The sequence below is a fragment of the Sapajus apella genome, unplaced genomic scaffold, assembly GCF_009761245.1.
Source record: "Sapajus apella isolate SASKATOON/1434 unplaced genomic scaffold, GSC_monkey_1.0 scaffold59, whole genome shotgun sequence".
Taxonomy (NCBI): Eukaryota; Metazoa; Chordata; class Mammalia; order Primates; family Cebidae; genus Sapajus; species Sapajus apella.
The window spans coordinates 12,888,175-12,909,682 of NW_022436999.1; the positions used below are offsets into that span (position 1 = coordinate 12,888,175).

Sequence of the window (21,508 nt, forward strand, 5' to 3'; positions counted from 1 at the left end):
CAATGATATGACCACTTAGCTTCAATCTTTGTACCACAGATAGGTATTAAAGATGTTATACGGCATATAGAGGCTTTGATGAATTACACCCAAAAGGCCCTGAATGATAGCCCCATGAGTATGTCCTTGCTAAACAATGAAGTCCTGCTTATGAGGAAAGCTGTGCTGCAAAACTTTATGGCTTTAGATATACTCGCAGGAGCACAAAGTAGGACCTGGACCATCATAAAAACTGGATGTTGTGTTTATATTCCAGGTGAATTGAAGAATATACCCTGACTTATGACTGATATGAAAACCTAGATAACCAACTTGTCAGATCCAAAACCTCTGTTAGTTAATTGGTTGACTAGTTTGGATCCTGGGGAACCTGGTGGCAGCTTATTGCTTATAATAGGAATAATAATAATAATTTGTGTTGTATCCTGTTTCTGCTTACAATGTTGTTATGGTATGTGCCTGCAAATACGTCAATGCACAACTGAAAGGGCTAGGGTAATGACTGCCTAGAGAATTGTTCTAATTGAGAAGCCAGTGATATAGCCTGATCCAGTTTCCAGATTTGATTTTCTTTTGTTGCTATAAATCTGGCCTAGGTCCCTATATTTTTTTCTCTCTTTTTACCTTGCCTTTTTTACTTCTTTCCTCCTATTGTTTAAAATCTTCATGGAACATGACTTACTAGAAATGTGCCTTCCAGGTGACTTGGGACCTGAACTTCTAGGAATAAACCATGCTAGCAACAAGAAAGCAGCCCAAAAAAAGAGAGTAAAACCCAACCTGAGGTCAAGAAACTGTATTCCTTCTAAAATGCTTTCTCTAAAAGATTTTAAAGAAAAAAGAAGGGAAATGTGAAAGGAAATTAAATGTTGGGATCCCAAACTCATTTAGCCAAAGGGAAAAAGTCAAACTGGGAACTGAGTCATACAAACCTGCCTCCCACTTTTGGTTCCTAAATAAGATGGCTAGAAGATGAAAAGCTACATACCTCCCCCATATTTTGCCCACAAGGAAATTCCTAGTGAATTTCACCATGGCAATGCCAATTGATAGCTTATCTTTACAGGTGCAGTCATCCCTGCCTACCAGACATAAATGCATATCTAATTCTTCCCCTGCCCCATTTTGTCTGTTATCTTACGTAACATGCAGACTTCCCCCATTTTTTCCTCTGCCCCTTTTATGTCACCTTATGTAAAAGATGCAGATTCACTGAGCCAGATTAAGGCATGAATATTTTTCCCTCCCCACCTCTTACATGAAAATTATGTACTTGCTCAATATCCTACCCTTTTCCCTTTAAATTTAGAGACCTCAAAATCATCTTCAGAGAAAGGTGTAAACCTATCTCTCGAGTCCTTAACTTTGGCAAATAAATCTCCTAAAATGACTGAGACTTGTCTTGTTGTTTTTCTCAATTGACACCCACTACAAATTCAACTGGGTTGAAAAAGTTTTTTTTAAATCAAGTATCAGGTGAATGGAATCTGCCACTCAAATGAATTACTAGAAATAAATTAATTTATTTTACAAAAAACCTGAGAACCAGTGATATTAAACAACTTAACCAAGATACAATGTCAGTTAGTGGCAGAATGAGTTTTTGGACGAGATCATGCTATTGCTGTTAGGTTTTTTTAAAAGGCAAGGCGGGGGAGGTGGTGGAGGGATTAAAGACAGATGGGGTTGGGTGGCTGTACAGCAACACAGGTATATTGCAAAAACCTGCAGACGTAGGGGACCAGCTTAATGCCAGGGCCCACTGCTGTTCACAGGCTGGAGACTTACAGGTATGGGCTGTCTGGCTTGCTGCCCAGCAGGATACTGATAAGATGTTCCTATGATCAGGTGGTTTGGCCCTTTTTCCAGTTGGATGTGATAGGATGTTCCTTGCATCTTTACCCAGCAGGGTATGATAGGGATGTTCCTTCAGTTGGGCCTTTGCTCAGCAGGGTATAATAAAGGTGTTCTTGTGCACTGTGATCAGATGGTTAGGCAGGATGTTTCTCACAGCCCAAACTCTTGTGGAATGTGTCACTTTGACCAAGGTCTGCAAAATGGCAGGGGGCTTACAAAATGGTGCAGTTTGGGCTAACAATTGCCAAATGAAAGGGAATATTATTTTGAAACTAGAGAACTGGAAGGATAACTTGGGGGAAAAGGGTTCTGTGGAGAAAAGTGGGTCCAAGAGCAATCTACAAAATGTCAAAATGGGAAGCTTTTGATAGCTAAGCCAGCATGAAGGTACTCTTTGATAAGACAAGTGAGAAAGTGTTTAAAAAACAAGGTCCTCACCATTAAGAAAGTGAAAACAACCTATAGGATGAAAAAAAATTTGGGCAAATCATATATATGAGATTTGTATCTAGACTACATAAAGAACTCTTACAAAATGAAAGGTCAAATAATCCAATCTTTCAAAAATGAGCAAAGGATCTTAATAGACATTTCTCCAAAGATAACATACAAGTGGCTAATAAGCACAGAAAATGATTCTCAACATCATTACTCATTAGAAAAACAAATTTAAACTATAATGAGGTACCATTTCAAATCCCCCTGACTGGCTAAAATAAAAATGGCAGACAATAAGTATTGATGAGACTGTGGAGAAATCAGAACCCTCACACATATCTGGTGGTTATGTAAAATGATACAGCTCCTTTGGAAAACAATCTGGCAGTTCCTCAAAAGGCTAAGCATAGAGTTACCATATAACCCAGCAATTCTACTCTCAGGTATGCACCCAAAAGAAATAAAAACAGATATGTCTACACAAAAATCTGTAGACAAAACATTGATGGCAGAAATACTACTAATAGCCAAAAAATGGAAAACCCAAGGGTCCATCAATGACTGGATAAAATGTGATATAGCCACACAATGGAATTAGGCTATAAAAAGGAATGAAGTACTCATACATGCTACAACATCGCTGAACCTTGAAAACACACTAAGTGAAAGCCCATTACAAAAGGCCGCATATTGTATTATCCTATCTATGTTAAATGTCCAAAATAAGCAAATTTATGGGGACAGAAAATAGATGAGTGGTTGCTTAACGGCTGGTGGGGTAAGGATAATGGGGGCAGGGAGGTGGTGACTGCTGAAAGGTAAAGGGTTCTTTTTGGGGTGATGAAAATGTTCTAAAATTGACTGTAGTCAAGGTTGCACAATTCTGTAAATGGGCGAATTGTGCGTTATGAATGTGAATTATATCTCAGTAAAGCTCTTAAAAATGAAAAAGAAAAGGTTCCCTGAATGTGAATTATATCTCAGTAAAGCACTTAAAAATCAAAAAGAAAAGGTTCCCTGACTGGTACTTTCCACAACAGATAATAACTAGAAGGCAGCTCTTTAAGTAGGAAATTTAGGAGCAGCCAACAGGTGTTTCAAACAGTTAAAATCGTAAAATGGTAACATTTGAACTGGATGCTATGCTAAAGGTTAGGGGATTTGGCGTGAGTGGCGGTGGATACCAAACAACATGGATAGTCTTTGCCCTAACTGCAGAAATGACTTAATGAAGAAAAGAAACACCTAAAAATAGTAAAAAAAAAAAAAATGAATAAGTGAAAAATGATGGCTACATGAAAAACAACTTCTGATTCACAGGAGTAAATTCTGGTCCCGGACAGACAAGAGGTTGTGGGGACAGAGACCGAGATCAGTGGGGAAGGAGCTCTTCATGTTCAGGGGACCACGAGTTGAACAATTCGGACAAAAGAGGTTTAGCTGGAGATAAGGAGGCAGTACAGTTTTATCTGAGGGAAAAAACGGGTAACCTTTATTGGGGTAACATGGCTATCCTTCAAATCAAGGGTCAAAGGGCCATTTCCCAGTTCGTACGAGTCTCTTAGAAACAAAATGTTACAATTCAACAGGCTAAAGTACTCTTTCGAAGGAAAGTTAAAATCACACTGAATTACTCTAATGACTGAGTTCATATTACGTCTTAAAGTGCAATAACTGCACTTAAAGGTTTTGTAACGAAAAACGTGGCAATGAAAGCTGCAAGAACTTGGCTCTCTGCACAGGTTTTTGTGGCAATAAAAGCTACAAGAACAACTTGGCTCTCTGCATAGGCTTGAACATTAAGGCACCGCAGAGGTCCCGAGGTGGGCGGCGGACATCGAACGTACCTCAAATCACCCGAGGGAAGAGGAGACGCGAAGGCATCCCGGGAACTGCATTTTTGCAGGTAAACCCGGGCTGGACGCTCCCGCGGGGAGATTAGCTATTGCCCGAGCGCGGAGGCAGAGAAGCTAAGGCGGCAGAGCAAGCTCACCGTGGCCCCGCTCGGGCCAGCTCTCGGTTTCCATGGCTAACGTCAACTCCGGCCTCCACCCGGAGCTACACAGCGCGCGTGCGCGCTCGGGGGCTGGTCCAGGCGCCCGGCTGTGCTCGCTCTGGAGACGGGCCCTGCAGTACAGCAGGCTCGGCCTCGCGGAAGCAGGAAACCAGCGCGCTCCGTTCGCGCCAGTCCTAGGCCAACATTTTCTTGGCCGGGGACTATGGGAGTCACTCCTGCTCTGGTCTAGCACCGAGCCTAGAAAAAGCTGCAGCTGTGAAGGCGGAGACGCAGCGCCAACCCCGAACTTGCCCCTGGGCCGAGTCGTTACGCAAGAGCGTCGTTGCCCTGGCGACGTGACGTCCTTCAGGGTTGTGCGCCAGCAGGAGACAGACGTGCAACCGCCATTTTGCCCATCAATTCACCGAAGGTCGTGTCAGGTTGTCTTAATGCAGGTGGAGGGGTGTGACAGTGCTCCAACCGCTCTGGGTCCCGCGACTTCCAATAATCGCACCGACCGTCACCACTCAACACACCGACGGTAATGAATGTTTTTGAGCGATACTTCGTGCACCCTACTCGGCTTGGACGATTGGGGACTGCATATACGTGATTGCTATCGCCCTAATTTGTGGCTGCGTTTTAAAATACAAGGAACCAAAATGTCCATCATAGAAACATGTTAAGATATCAAACAAGGCAGAGATCCGGCGTTCCAATTAAAAGCCTATGGCTGATTCTTATTAGTGTGGCAGGAATCTTTACAAGCTGGCCGCATAGACCCAATTAATGCTAGTTAAAAAGTTATCCCTGTGTTCAGTGCTCATCTCCCCTATTCTCCACGAAATTTAACCCCCCCGACACCCAAGTTCTGGACAGGTTCAAGATTGCCTATTGGGGGGCCTCAAGACGTCCCCAGAGAGCGTTAACAATGATTGCTCTCAACTGATTTAGAGGCTCGCCTAAGGGAACTTTGAAGCTAATTTGTCCATACCAAGGTACCCGCAATTCTCCCATGTGATTGATACCCTAGCATTTCTGCACATTTGAGAGTCCTAACTGACTTGTGGACTATCTCGCTTGGATCTCCATACCTCAAAACTGTAAATGCGGCCTTTAAAAACTTTTTAATTCTTGGCTCTTGGCCATCCTGGGAATTATGACTTTGTATTTAAGTATTTAGGTTTTCAGGTTATAACAACAAAAAAATTACTGTGTTAATATTAAAAGAAAGCCAAAGCTTTATTTATTTATTTATTTTAAAGATATTCTGTCCAGAGGGAAAGTGTAGTTTGTTGAAAGTGTGTGGAAGAAAACTCCCGGATGTACATATACTTGTCTTCAAGGACATAATTTGCAGATAGACACTTTCACAGTTTGGTGTCTTCATGATTTGATAGAATATGGGGAAATGTGCGGTTGGTGCATCCATAGTTTTTCTCACTGACACTCACTAATCGTGGGTCACAGTACCACAGTAAGCATCTTGGAAGCTTCAGTTACTACTAAGAAGTCTGAGTTTCCTGTGGTTAAGAGTAGAGGCTCCAGAGTCAGGAAGTCTGGGTTGAAACCCTGACACCACTGCTCACTACTTGTGTGATCTTGAGGTTATGTAATTTCTGTGGTGCTCAGTTTCCCCATATCTTGTAAAATGAGGCAAATAATAGAACTTAACCCACAGAGAGTTATGTCATTGTATTAAATCAAATAATTGTAATTTGCTTAACAGATTAAATGGCACAGCTTACGCTTAGTATGGATAAGCTATTATCTTTATATAGAGAGCCTGTATTTATGCTTGTTCTTCTCGTGGGCATTACCTATGACCCAACCAGAATTAGCATTTTAATTGTTGAAATAGCTACTGTTTTTCAAATATATTTGAACATTGCACTTTCTTAGAATAAAATTAGTAGAGCATATGGTTATCTGTGTGTAAAATATTCAATCAACATTTATTGAAATAGTGAAGGGAATAGTGATTCCTATTTGTCAGGAACAACACTAATTGCTGCATATATAAAGTCAAATAAAACATGATCCTTAAGGAATTTACCAAAATATAACTTGGACATCAGGGACTTAACTTGAACAACAAGGGCATCAGTAATTACGGTGTGTGTGATAAACAGGTATGCGCTGAGCTTCAGAAACAGAAATGGGACACATAATTCTGAGGAAATTAAGGATGGTTGCAATCCAGTTTTAAAGGGCGAGTAGACGTTAGGTGGGCCAGGCATGGTGGCTCATGTCTGCAATCCTAGCACTTTGGAAACCTGAGGTAGGAGGATCACTTGAGCCTAGGAGTTCAAGGTCAGCCTAGGCAATATGGTGAAACCCTGCCTCTACAAAAGATACAAAAAATTAGCCGGATGTGGTGGTGTGCACCTGAAGTCCCAGCTACTCGGAGGTTGAGGTGAGAGGTCGTGGCAGTGAGCCAAAATAGCACCACTGCACTCCAGCATGGACAACAGAGTGAGACTTTGTCTCAACAACAACAACAACAACAAAAAGTTAGCTGGGAGAGAAGGTAATGCAGGTAGGGGAACATTTATTCATTAATTCATTCAACACATATTTAGAGCATACATAGAATTAGTACTTTGTGTACCTCATTTAGTCTTAACCTTATGAGGTAGCTTATTATTTCAAATGTAAGGAATCTGAGCTTGAGAAAAGTAAAATAAGTGATGACATCTGGAGTTGAGTTCATATCTGTATGTCTTTAAGATTCATATATTTTTTTCTACCCTGATGAGTCACATAAAATGAAACAAACTGTGAAAAATCTGGAACTGCCTGCTTCAGCCAGAGAAGATGTTTAGCCAGGCATTATCATGACATACATGTTATTGTGTAATAGTAATGCCCGTTTTCAGTTCATATGCAAGTTACTTCTCTTGCTAAAAAGTAAAACAAACACACCATAAAGCCTCACTCTGCCCCATTCCCAGAGACTGCTAGCCAGAGGTCTCTGAAAATAATGCAGAGCTGCAGCACCAGGTTTGGGCTAAAGAGGAGGCAAAATTAGGCTCACAGTTTCAGGTGCCTTTAAAGAAGCACAGGAGGAATAATAGGTTTGGGAAGAAATATAATGAATCTACTTTGAGACCTGTGTTTAAGGGGCTGATAGGATTCAGGTGCCTATGCCCAGTTGGAAATACAGAATTGGACCTATATTACATATTGACCTTGGGAGAGAAGTTAAGACACAGAATATTATATATATATATATATATATATTTTTTTTTTTTTTTTTTAAATATAAAGCTAGTTGAAGTAATAAGATTGGAAGAGAATGCCAAGGTTTAGATCTTAATGGGACAAGAAGAAACCCCAAGAAGAAAAGGACTATAAAATAAGATTGACTTACATGGCTTAATGAAAGTCACTATATATCATAGATCATGATATGCATCAAAGATCATCTGAAAGGGCATGTGGTGGGTAGAAATTTTAGAGTGTCTCAGCATATTTGTGAGATTTGGGTTGGGCAAGTTATGAATTATAAGAATATTGAAGAGAGGGAGTGCCTGATAGTTAATTACATTTCCTATTGAAACTTTTTTTAATATAGAAACTTTCATATCCCATAAATATGCATAAATAGAACATCAAATAATATATAATGTAATCATAACTTTGCCATTGGTTAGTCTAAGCTTTAATATAAGATATATTTCTTTTAAATACCAGTTCTGAAAAATTTACAGTAATTATGATGGGGAGTGTATGATAAAAGGATAGTTTCAAATTTTGGTTATGATAAAGAATTTTTAGTTTTCTTGTATAGCTTTTAAATTTCATTATTATTCTACATCAATAACTTCACAGATGAGACTTCATTTTAGAGGTGTTCCAGTTAATATTATTTTGGAACATGGTAACTACTGGTAACTTATTTTGGATAATTGTTTCAAAAAACACAGGTGTTTAAGAAAGAACACAGTAGAATTATTGGAAGACTGGAAATCAGTAAGTAGGAATATTTAAAAGGCTAGACTTTAATTTTTTTAATTATGTTATATTTTGTAAAAATTTTAACGGTAACAAAACTGTAAACATCTGTTGTGCCAAACCCCCATTCACTTCAGTATTGATGACACCAGGTTCAAGAGGCCAAAAAGAGACCCAGAGCCAGCAAATGAGATACAGGGTTTATTGAAGGGAACTTACATACAGAACAGCACAGTGGCAGCAGGCTGGGCAGAAGTGCTACCATGTGCAAAAAACATGCATTTTAGATAGTGTTTTCACTTAACACCTTCCCCCTAGCAACCTCCATCTGGCAACCTTCATTTAACCCAGAACAAAGGGTCTCAATCTCTTGTATGGCCCACATTCCACAGGATGGGATGGGGCTCAGATGTTACTCATAGATAAGGATGACTCTCTGGGTTGGCCATACCCTACATTGAGCTTTGTCTGCATACAGGGTCCTTCTCAGGATATGCCTAAGTTTTGCTGTCAGGTGTGTCTGCCATTCACCATCCACAGGCATACTTAACGATTTGATTTTACAAAAATTAAATTACACACATCTGAATTAAGTACAATGATTCTCCTTTATTTTGGCAAACATAATTGACAGTTGATGATGCAGATTTCATAGTCTTTATCCCAGCTAGATTGGAGCATCAGCTAACATTTTCTACTGACAGTGACCAAGGATATGATGCCTTATTAATTTCTAAAGCTGTAACTGAAGTTAGCAGCCTCAGTAGATGCCCTTTTTCCTGGCATTTGCCTGCCAAGTTCTCTGTTTATAAATGTAGTAACCATTTAGAATCTTGATTTTACGTTAAACTCGATGTAAACATGAGCAGGTTTTGTGTATGCATATTTCTGAAGGCTACTTAAGAAACAGACAGACGTTAGTCTCAAAAGATTAACTGGGATTTGATCGGAAGGGGAACTTTTACTTTTTACCTTATTGCTGTTTTGTGCTGTTACTAATTTTTTTAAAATAATATATATTATTTTATAATCTTTATAAAATAATGAAATTGAAAACAAAAAAATTGGCTGAAATACTCCCACCCTCCAAAAAACTCACCAAGCCATTAAAGATTTAGCAATTGTATAACCGATATAAAGGTGTAGTAGATTTTTGTTTTTATAATAGTGCCTTCATCTAGAACATATTTGGAAAATATTGTTTTTCTGAATAAAGAAATTAAACTATTGATGCTTTCATAGGAAGAGAAATCCTGTATTTTTTTTTAGTTGTATGTCAGTTGAAAATTACTATGATTTATTTGGTATATTGGTAAATTTTGAGCTTTGATAATCATACATTGTTTAGATACTAGACCACTGCAGTATTAGATCAATAGGTCGTCTTTTGAAATTCTTAAAATTAGTTCATTTTATATAGTAAATGAGAATATTTACTGAATTTATATATACATTCTCAAGCTTACTAGCTTTTTTCAAATGTTGTATGTAAAATATAAATTTTAGCATATGTGTAAAAATATATTAGTGTATATATACAGATATGTATATATGTAAAGTATATGTTACATATAACATGCAAAGTAAAATACATTCTATTTTGTCGAATCAGCAATGGCTAAATATTACTGTAAGAAATTTTTAGATGTGGTTTGTTATTAACAATATAATTTAAAAGTGTAATTATTTTAATAACATTTATCCTGGTACTTTAAAAAATTTTTATTTTAGCAGAGCTGTGTTTTAGACTCTTAGTTTAAATTAAAATCAGTGTATAGAAATAAATACTAGAATAATTATTAATCCTACTGAATTTTTAAAATTCTATTATTTGTGAATTCCAAGTGAAATATCTGATTCATGTTTTTACCTAGAAATTTTACTCCTACAAGAGTTTGTAACTGGTAGAAAATTGATACACTTTTAAAGAGCAGTATGCACAAAAGAGATGCATATACTTGTAGAGATAACCATGTAGCAAGAAACAATGGATTGTTTTTATTTGTGACTTTTGTATATAACTAGCCTGTGGATTATTTTCCCTGTGAATTTTTTCCCTTATAATTTTTCTCCTGGTATCATAATAATGAAAATAATAAAAATTTAGAGGAAAGCTTTAAGAGCATGTATGCCCTGCCTAATAAAACCAGAACACTTCCTCATACTATGTACTGCAAAAATTCAATGAGTTTTTTATTCTGAGTGGTCAAATTCATGTAGAAGCATACACCCTGAATTTTACAATTCAGTATCCCTGGGCGACTTGTTCCTATGTCATTCATATTCCGAAATGTACTCTGCGCTACAACAGTGGGCTTTGAAAACCTAAAAGTTATATTTACTCTTATGAAAAGATTTATTTATGTTTGCCTTCTTTCCCCAATGTATAAATTCTTTAAAAATACAATACATCTTAAAAGTATTAACCTGAAGTAGTGTGGACTCTTCTAGAATTTTTAATTCCTTTTTCTCCTGATCCACAGAATGAATAGTTTTTGCTTTATAAGTCAGTAAACAATGTTTAAGAACAAGGAAGGCCTGAAGCCCATTTCCCTTCCTTTTGGTTATATCACAAATACCCCAACCACTGATGCCTCCATCCAAAGAGAATGGAATGATTTCTTTCAGAAGCAAAAGCAGCTCTACCTGAGAACACTCCAAAATACATTGTACTCTGCATGATCTCAATTTACTAGACCAGTTATTTTCCTCATTCCTCATCAAAGCATGAACTCGATAACTGATTAAGAAAACAGATGGGCCGGGCACGGTGGCTCACGCCTGTAGTCCCAGCGCTTTGGGAGGCCAAGGCGGGCGGATCACGAGGTCAACAGATTGAAACCATCCTGGCCAACATGGTGAAACCCCGTCTCTACTAAAAATACAAAAAAATTAGCTGGGCATGGTGGCACGCGCCTGTAGTCCCAGCTACTTGGAAGGCTGAGGCAGAAGAATTGCTTGAACCCGGGACGCGGAGGTTGCAGTGAGTCGAGGTCGCGCCACTGCACTCCAGCCTAGCGCCTGGTGACAGAGTGAGACTATGTCTCAAAAAAAAAAAAAAGAAAACAGATAATGATGTTCATAAGGTGATGGAAAGCATGTTTAACAAGAAATAATGAGATCTGAATTACCATTTGAGCTCTGCAAGAAACTTGATAATTTTATGTTGGGCAAGTCAATCTCTAGGTTTAAGTTTCCTCCTTGGTAATATTAAGAGATCGGGCTGTATCCAAATTTCCATATAACTATATTTCTGCTACTATTTTATTTTTCTGTTAAATTTATCATGCTTTGGTGAAAATAGCCTATACAATTTCATTTTGTATGCAAATACATTTTTTAAAGTGCATAAATTTTTCAAGTAACATACCTAAACATAAGAGTGAGTTTTATGCTAAGCAAACCTAAACAAAACATGATTATCATTAGAAAACTAACTCTGTTTACTTCAGTATTGACCACTTTCCTGGGACAGTGATTTCTGTTAATATTAGCATCAGGTAATGTGTCACCTTAATCAGTATTCATTCAGTACCAACAGTTTACCTTCGGAGGGCTCTTTCTCTAAGATAGGTTAAGTAAAAATGTTAAAGCCAGTTATTATGATGAGGATTTCTGCTATGTAATAGTCAAATTATTTTATATTTAGTCTCTTTTTGATTAAAAGTAGTAGTCAAAGGTGTTGAAGCCCTCGAAGGTGATTTTGAAGATAAAGGCAGCAATCAGAAACAATTAGGAAAAATGTACCAAATGCTTCGTTCTTTCTCTAGGCTGCATGGCAAATTACATTTAATATTTGAGGCTTGTTGCATTTTAAAATAAGGCCTCCGACTAAGCAATTTTCAAGAAAACTGCAATCAAAAGATATTGCTTAAAATTTTCTTATTGCTATAGAAATGAAAAGAGTGGTTGGGACTATGTTGATTACCCTTGAAGATTGCTTTGGGAAAAATTTGATAGTTCTAGCACCATTACCATTCTAATTTACAATCTGTAAAGAACTGAATAATATATTGACTATCAGGATAGTTTCAGCCTTCCTTTTTATCTGCTAATTTTATTCTACTACGTTAACATAAAGAGGAATCCTTGTAATATGTATTTTAATGCATATACAATTTATTTTTTATCATAATTCTTGAAAATTATTCTCAATTAGATCAAACAAAAATCAACCATACAGCATAATAAATATGCCTGAAATATTTATTGATGCCTCCTATGTGCCAAATTTTATGCTAATCAATTTGGCAGATAGAGGTGAAAAAGAAAGATTAAAGAGCCTTCTGCTTAACGGATAGAAAATTCACAATAAAAAGAAATGAACAAAATAATAAAAATTTAGAACCAATTGCATTTCCATTATCATGAGTTGAGTATGGCTGATGCAATTCATTTTCTTATACATAAATGCTAAATAGAGGTTGTATTTACCTGACATGGCAAAACCTGGCAAGTTAGGAAAGTGCTCCCATAATAATATTTTATGTTTAGAAAGAAAAATTATAATAGAATGAAATTACATTACACTTGGCAATGTATAGAAAAATATTTACCAAGAAATACGTTTACGCTGGGAAGGAAATTCATTTTTTATGGACCTTCTGATTCAAAGGCCAAATTTTTAATTGTTTTAAATAGTTTTAAAATAGCCTAAAATGTACTGGCTGTTTTAAACTAGCAAAGAAAATAATATTCAGAGATAGTGAGGATTCAGTCAAATGGCATTCTCATTTATTCACTCATGAATTCAATTAGTGAACATTTATTTTGTGTTTACTAGGTGGTAGACAATTTGTTAGAGGACTAGTGGTGAAAGAGTACCAGTACCTCCTGTTATGGGCCCCACTGGTGCAAGTGCTGAAGGTAATACAAATCTATATGATCACTTTGAAAAGAAATTTAATCATATTTATCAGCAACTCTAAAAATGTGCATACTTTTAACTGATTAATACTTTCTTGTGCAAATGATTCAAAAGAAGAAAAGGATTTATATACATATGTATTTATTGCATATTTCTAATATTGGAAAATTGGAAGCAACTTGAATGTCCAAAGTTCAATGACAAAGAAAATTATAGTATTTCCCCTTGGTTGACTATAACATAAACATTAGGATGATAATTATAATAGCTTTGTAATGCCATGGAAAATGGTTAGATATTTAATATGAAGAAAATCAAAATTATATAAAGTATTGAAATTTTATAAAAATATACAAATGAGAAAACTTGGAATTTTACAGAATGATAGTTGTATTCACATGGAGGTGTTTCAGATGATCATCTCATTGTGTTTTTGAAATATCATGTACTATTTAACAATGATTAATAAAATATTTTAATGTATAAAAGTCCTTAATAGCATACAACCTTTATGCATTGTTGATGAGAATGTAAAATGGTGTAGCTGCTGTGGAAAACAATATGATGGCTCTTGAAAATGTTAAACATAGAATTACCATATGATCCAGCAGTTGCACTTCTAAGATACCCAAAAGAATTAAAAGCAGGGACTCTAACAGATATTCGTATGGCCATGTTCATAGCAGCATTATTCACTATAGCCAAGTGGTAGAAGTAAACCAAGTATTCATAAGCAGATGAATGGATATGCAAAATGTATATACGTACAATGGAATATTATTTAGCCTTAAGAAGGAAGGAAGTTCTGACGCTTGCAACATGGATGATAAACTCTTTTTTTTGCTTTTTGAGACAGGGTCTTGCTCTGTCACCTAGGCTGGAGGGCAGTGGCAGGATGCTCACTGCAGCCTCGAATTCCTGGGCTCAAGCAATCCTCCCATCTTGGTCTATTGAGTAGCTGGGACTACAGGCATGCGCCTCCATGCCTGGGTAATTTTTTTTTTTTTAATATACTTTTAAGTTCTGGGGTACCTATGCAGAACATGCAGGTTTGTTATGTAGGTATACTGGTGCCATGGTGGTTTGCTACATCCATTACCCCATCATCTACATTAGGTATTTCTCCTAATGCTATCCCTCTCTATCCCCCCCACCCCCTGCTAATCCCTCCCCTAGCCCCCCATCCCGCGACAGGCCCCAGTGTGTGATGTTCCCTTCCTTGTGTCCATGTATTCTCATTTTTCAACATCCACTTATGAGTGAGAACATGCAGTATTTGGTTTTCTGTTCTTGTGTCAGTTTGCTGAGATTGATGGTTTTTTTATTTAATTTTTTTTTAAGATGGAGTCTCACTATATTGCCTAGGCTGGTCTTGAACTCCTGGGCTCAAGCAATCCTACCTCAGCCTTGCAAAGTCTTGGTGTTATAGGCAAGAGCCACTGTGCTCAGCCCTGGATGAAACGTGAAGACATTATTCTAAGTGAAATAAGCCATTCACAAAATTATTATACAAATATTGTATGATTACACTTATATGATCTATCTAGAGTAATCAGATTCATAAAGACAGAAGTTAAAATGGTGGTTGCCAGAGACTTGGGGGAGGAAGGACGGGAGTTATTGTTTAATGGGTACAGAGTTTCAGTTTTGCAAGATAAAAAGAGGCCTGGATATGGGTATTAGTGATGGTTGCATACCAATGTGAATGTACTTAATGCCACTAAACTGTAAACTTAAAAATAGTTGAGATGGTAAATTTTATGTGTATTTTACCACAATTTAAAAAATGAAGGTTAAAATGGTAGATTTTATGTTTTGTGTATTTTGATGTAATAAAATTTTTAAAATAGTTCAGAAGCTGTGGGTAGTTTTCTATATATGTATCAGAAGTTGAAAAGGGGACTAATTTATAGAGTAAGAATATAGTACAATGACCAAAAATGAAATGCATAAGGCAGTTTCAAAAAGAATTCCAAAGATAAATATCACTGAATTATATTCTATATTACTGAAATGTCTGATGTGAAATGTTTTGCTCAAGTATTTCTCCTGCCTGTTTTTGTCTAAGCTCATGACTGTAGATAGTAGCAAAAAATGTAATTGTCAGACTGAGATGAATTTTGAAAGTTGTTACAATTTTAGAGGGGAAAGAGATGCTTGCTGTATTAGAGTTCTCTAGAGGGCCAGGAGTAATAGGATAGATGTATATATTAAAGGGAGTTTATTAAGGAGTATTAACTGACAAGATCACAAGGTGAAATCCCACAGTAGGCTGTCTGTAAGCTGAGGAGCAAGGAAGCCAGTCGGAGTCCCAAACCCTCAAAAGGAGGGAAGCCGACAGTGCAGTCTTCAGTCTGTGACCGAAGGCCTGATGTTGTACTGGCCCGAGCATAGAAAGTCAACACCAAGACAAAAGTATGCCAAATTGCAGGGTCTTTATTGCCGGTGGCCACAGAGGACTCTCGTCTCTCCAACCCGTGGCCCCGAAAGGAGGGTGTCAAGACTTTTAATACCCGTAAAACCACCTCGGAAGTGAAGGTGAGGGGCAGGGGTGGGGGTGAGGGGCTTCAGATGTTTTGAGGGCTAGTGGATTCTGTAAATCACCTCCTGGGCGGAGATGAGGGTAAGGGGCTCTGGACATTTGGAGGGCCAAGGGACTTTGGACATTCTGATTGTTACTTAAGTGGTTCACAAAAGTCAAGATTAGCATTTGCTTACACATTGTCTGGGTAGGGTGGAAATTACAGTCCTTAATTACTTATTACAATTCGCAGGGGCCAAGATGGCATGGGTTTGGACTGCTTGCCTGTCACATTTGGGTTACAGAGAGCAGTTTCAATAGAAAGCTGAGGTATGGTTGAGGTATGCAGTTTTATGGGGCTTTTACCATGTCACACTGAGAACCCCTGACAAACCACTGGCATAAGTGCAAGAGTCCAAAAGCTGAAGAACTTGGAGTCCGATGTTTGAGGTCAGGAAGCATCCAGCACAGGAAAGAGGTGAAGGTAGGAAGACTCAGCCAGTCTAGTTGCTCTGACGGCTTATTAGATGGTGCCCACCCAGACTGAGGGTGAGTCTTCCTCTCCCAGTCCACTAACTCAAATGTAAATTTCCTTTGGTAACACCCTCACAGCACACTGAAGAACAATACTTTGCATCCTTCAATCTAATTAAGTAGACAATATTAACCATCACACTTGCTTTAGAGGAAAGACATCACAGGTTCAGATAAGATTATATAGATTGGTGGTTCTCTGCTCCTCCCGTTCGACAGACAGCCACATCTTGTCTCCCATTGCCAGCCACATCCCTGAGACACCATGGGGAAGGTGAAGGTCGGAGTCAATAGATTTGGTCGTATTGGGCGCCCGGTCACCAGGGCTGCTTTTAACTCTGGTAAAGTGGATATTGTCGCCATCAATGATCCCTTCATTGACCTCAACTACATGGTCTACATGTTCTGGTATGATTCCACCACTTGCAAATTCCATGGCACTGTCAAGGCTGAGAACGGGAAGCTTGTCATCAATGGAAATCCCATCACCATCTTCCAGGAGCAAGATCCCTCCAAAATCAAGTGGGGTGATGCTGGCGCTAAGTACGTGGTGGAGTCCACTGGCATCTTCACCACCATGGAGAAGGCTGCCAAAAGGGTCATCATATCTACCCCCTCTGCTGATGCCCCCATGTTCGTGATGGGCGTGAACCATGAGAAGTATGACAACAGCCTCAAGATCGTCAGCAATGCCTGCTGTACCACCAACTGCTTAGCGCCCCTGACCAAGGTCACCCATGACAACTTTGGTATCGTGGAAGGACTCATGACCACCGTCCACGTCATCACTGCCACCCAGAAGACCATGGATGGCCCCTCCGGGAAACTGTGGCGTGATGGCTGTGGGGCTCTCCAGAGCATCATCCCTGCCTCTACTGGCGCAGCCAAGGCCGTGGGCAAGGTCATCCCTGAGCTGAACGGGAAGCTCACTGGCATGGCCTTCCGTGTCCCCACTGCCAACGTGTCAGTGGTGGACCTGACCTGCTGTCTGGAAAAACCTGCCAAATATGATGACATCAAGAAAGTGGTGAAGCAGGCGTCGGAGGGTCCCCTCAAGGGCATCCTGGGCTACACTGAGCACCAGGTGGTGTCCTCTGACTTCAACAGCGACACCCATTCTTCCACCTTTGATGCTGGGGCTGGCATTGCCCTCAGCGACCACTTCCTCAAGCTCATTTCCTGGTATGACAATGAATTTGGCTACAGCAACAGGGTGGTGGACCTCATGTCCCACATGGCCTCCAAGGAGTAAGACCCCTGGACCACCAGCCCCAGCAAGAGCACGAGAGGAAGAGAGGCCCTCACTGCTGGGGAGTCCCTGCCACACTGAGTCCCCCACCACACTGAATTGCCCCTCCTCGCAATTTCCATGCAGACCCCTTGAAGGGGGAGGGGCCTAGGGAGCCCCACCTTGTCGTGTACCATCAATAAAGTCCGCTGTGCTCAGCCAAAAAAAAAAGATTATATAGATAGGTAATGAGAGATTTGTTTATAATGGATCCTTTGACTTTCATTACAGTATTATTTAGGCTTTATATGAACTCAAGCAGGCTAAATTCTAACTTTAAAAAAAAATGATCTATAACATTCAATTACTTCTTCTCTATTAGGACATTTTTATTCTTTAATTTTAAAATATATTTCCATCATTTTGGGGGTAAAGATAGTTTTGTTGTATCGATAAATTCTTTAGTGGTAAAGGAAATTCATAAATGTGAATTTCCTCTGCCATACTTTGTATCTATATCTTTTACTCCTGCTTTTGATGTTTTTTATATTCTCAAGGAATTGTTAACTTCACAGCTCTTTTCTCAAGCCATTGTTCCTTTGATTCTAAGAAAGGTTGCATTGTCTTTACTTGTAAAAATAATCTACTTTATGAATTGTTGTCCAAATATCCTTCCTATCCCACTCTTATGTTGAACTGTATTTTTTCAAATATTTGTAATTGCGGGACTCAAATGATACTAAACTTATTATCTTCTAGATCTTATGCATTGCACAAAGTCAGAATACTTAGTTTCAAGTGACAGAAATTCAACTCCTCCAAAAAGGATTTATTGGCCCATGTAATTAGGAAGTGCAAGAGTGCATCTTATGGAAAGAGTGCATCTGAAGCCTCAAATACTGCTGTCAAGATTCTCTCCAACTCTTTGTTTGCATGGCTTTATTCTTTTGGAGTCTCTCTTAGTGGCAGACAAATGGCTGCCAGACATACTCAAAACTCCCAGTTAAGCAATTGCAACAGAGTAAATAAACCAAAGAGCGCTCTACCAATGTCCAAATCTCAATTTCAGGTTCTGTGTGCCTACTCCTATGATTAGCAGCCCCAACACTAATGCATAGAGAGGAATTTCCCAAAGGACTCTGAAGAAAGGGGGTGGGAAAATTAGGCAAAAAAGAAGAACAATTTCCATAGTCTATTATACCAGTGTTTCCCCACTTTATAGTGAAGCAAGTTTTTAAAAAATTCTAGATACCTTAAAAATCAATGTTCCTATTCATTTAAAATTATTCAATGTACTGCATATTTGTCTGTTTTTGACTGTGCAGCATTTGAATCCCTGTCCTTTGTGGAATTTGCCACTGTGAGAGCCTTAGTGGGAAGACAGGCCACATCTCTCATTACAGATGTTAAAAAGTACATACACTTTTCTTTAATAACTAAAGTTCCAGTGGGCAACTTAAGTTTAGCCATCTTTTTCCTGGGCCTTTCAGTGTAGAACATGGGAAGCAAAAAAGCAGGAATCTTTAGAATTCATTTTGATTGCAGCAGGAACATCAAGGCCTTATTGCATCCATCTAGTGGCATCTATGTTTGGGCAGCAGCATGGCACTGGCATCATAATTAAGGTGATCCTGTGAAATGACAGTACCTGTGGTTTTGGCCACCATGCTCCCCTCATTCTCATTTGAAGAGCCTGGTTTCTCAGCCTTTCTGTTCTGTGAACTATGCTATGTGCTATATCCAGAGTAATTTTGCTTGCAACCAAAACCACTGAGTGATACACTCTGCTTATGGTATTTTGAGGTACGGTTATTTTCTCAGATGCTAATAATTAGCGAATTTAAGTATGAGTCCTTTTTCATCTTAATGTTTTTAAGAGCTTCAAATTCTAGAGTTTATTCTTGCATGACCCCCTTTTTATAGTGACATTAAACCACTTGCAGTGACTTTCTTTTATGTCTCATTCAGAACCATTGCTGCTTTCATTTTACCATTGTCCAGTTTATGCTTTTCCATAAAATCTTCTTTTGTTCTTTGCTTTTTCATTTCTTGTTAAGTTATATCTTTCTGCTATAATCTTGGTATAAAAGTCCTTCACATCTCTTTTCTGGTAATGTTCCTGTATCAATTAGGATTAGGTTGTGCTTCACGTAATAACAAAACCATAATAACAATGATTTAACAAGATACAAATTTATTTCTTGTCATACAAGTTAATTATTCCAGGGTCAGTCTGGCAGTTCTATGGACTGGTGGGACCGTCCCATTTATTATGCCATCATCTCTAAGGTCTTTTTCCTCCTGGTCCAGCTGGACTTCCTTCATCATAATCTTGTTCCAAGCTACAGTATTTTCTTCCTTTCCTTTTAAAAAGACTTCCAGAAAGTTTCCATACAACACTACCACATATAAGTCATTTGCCAAAACAAAGGGCCACATTTAGCTGCAAAAGAAACACGTTGCTAGCTAATAATCAGAGTTCTTTTACTAAGGAAGAATGACAGGAGGAGCTCCTAAGCCCAGGAGGCAATTGGCTCTCTCTTCCACAATTTATACTTCTGACTATCTGTAAGTAATTTCCCAACTTTCTAGATAAAACAGGTTATGTTTTAGGACTACTTTGTAAATTTTTAGTTCAACTAAGTAGTAAAAATTTGTAACAATAAAAATAGTGGTCCTAATGTAACAAATAATTTATTTCATAATGATACAATTTTTATTGTATTGTTACACTCATTCTAATTGCCTGAATAGAGTGATTTTCTTACAAAAATTCCCATTTAGTTATTTTCAAGATATGATGGCTTAAAAATGAGTTAAGTTCTTACTTATAAAAGGAATGTGTGTTTTTAAAGTAAACTAATTTATATTACTTTTAGATTGTGATATGAAAAAAAAATATGGAAGATTCCTAAGACTTTCCAGAATTTGTGAAGAATGTGTAAAATAAAGTGGTGGTTGGGCTTACTCCCTGATAGTTTTGCTTCTACACCAGTAAAATGATGACTTGGATCAGGAACATCATCGGTAATTTATATTTCAAAATTTAAATTCCCATTTTTAAAGAAATAATTTTGAACATGCAGAAAAGTTTTTAAAATGGTGATTTCCTCACCCAGCTTTTCCTAATGTTAACATTTTACATAGCATTTTATATAACATAGCAATTATTTAAACTAAGCAATTAACAATAAACTGTTAACTAATCTACAGACTTTATTTGAATTTCAACAGTTTTCCCACTAATGTCCTTTTTCTGGTTCTAGATCCAATCCAGTATCCTGTATATTACTTAGCTGTCATGTCTCTTAGTTTTCTCCAATATGACTTCTTCAGTCCTTGTCATGCAATGCCATTGCTCCTTTTAGAGACTTATTGGCCAATTATATTGTAGAATGTCCCTTAGTTTGGGTTTGTCTGATGTTTTCTCATGATTAGATCATTATTATTCTCATGATCATGTGGTAACTTTGGCAGGAATACTACAGAATAATTTTGTGCCCTTATCAGTGCATCATATCAGTATATTGATATACATGTATCTTATTTTTAGTGATATTAAATTTGATCACTTGGTTAAGGTGTTTATCAGTTTACAGTTAGTATTTTTTTCTATTTGTAATTAAAAAGTATTTTGTAGGGAAATTCTTAGAGACCTTGCAAGTATCCTGTTTATACTGTCATCTACTAATTTAGTATCCATAGATGATTCTTAACCACAGCAATTATTACTTGGGTGTTTTCCATAGTCATTAATATTTTTTACATGTTTATTGAATGCAGAAAAAAATTATGTGCTCTCATTGAAAACATCTATAAATGTACTTGAGGAAATTCTTTTGATCAGTAGGTTAAATATACAGCCAAGCAGTTCTGTGAAAGTTATAAGGAAAAAATGTATTTAAATGTTAAATTATTTGTAGCATTTTTAACTTCATTTGAGAAGGGCACAGTTATATTATCCAGTTATCTCTATTTGTGGGGTATGATTCTTGATGGAACCAAAGAACTCTGGTGTTCTAATCCCACTTTTCTCTGTTCAGAATAAATCTTCTTGGCCGATAGCAAGGTATGGGGAGTGCTATCTAAGCAATGATAAACTAGAACTCT

The 21,508-nt window shown here is 37.8% G+C and overlaps 2 protein-coding genes and 1 pseudogene across 6 annotated transcripts in view; 2 read left to right on the plus strand and 1 right to left on the minus strand.

Annotated features, from left to right (window-relative positions):
* PCNX4 (pecanex 4) overlaps positions 1–4,590 on the minus strand; it is a 48,875-nt gene extending 44,285 nt beyond the window's left edge. For 3 of the 4 annotated variants that reach the window (XR_004259154.1, XM_032246115.1, XM_032246112.1), the window contains exon 1: positions 4,143–4,590. The gene's annotated coding sequence lies outside the window, so the exon portion shown is untranslated. The remainder of the gene's footprint in view (positions 1–4,142) is intronic. The other variant, XM_032246114.1, reaches the window with a different exon arrangement.
* A 75-nt stretch (positions 4,591–4,665) lies between these two features.
* Positions 4,666–21,508, plus strand: part of RTN1 (reticulon 1) — a 468,840-nt gene continuing 451,997 nt past the window's right edge. Inside the window, exons 1-2 of the mRNA XM_032246118.1 lie at positions 4,666–4,832; positions 13,032–13,114. Coding sequence (XP_032102009.1) covers positions 13,087–13,114 — 28 coding nt within the window. The 5' untranslated portion in view covers positions 4,666–4,832; positions 13,032–13,086. The remainder of the gene's footprint in view (positions 4,833–13,031; positions 13,115–21,508) is intronic.
* Positions 16,365–17,629, plus strand: LOC116528704 (annotated as a pseudogene). The gene has a single exon (XR_004259155.1). The product of XR_004259155.1 is annotated as a glyceraldehyde-3-phosphate dehydrogenase pseudogene (transcript).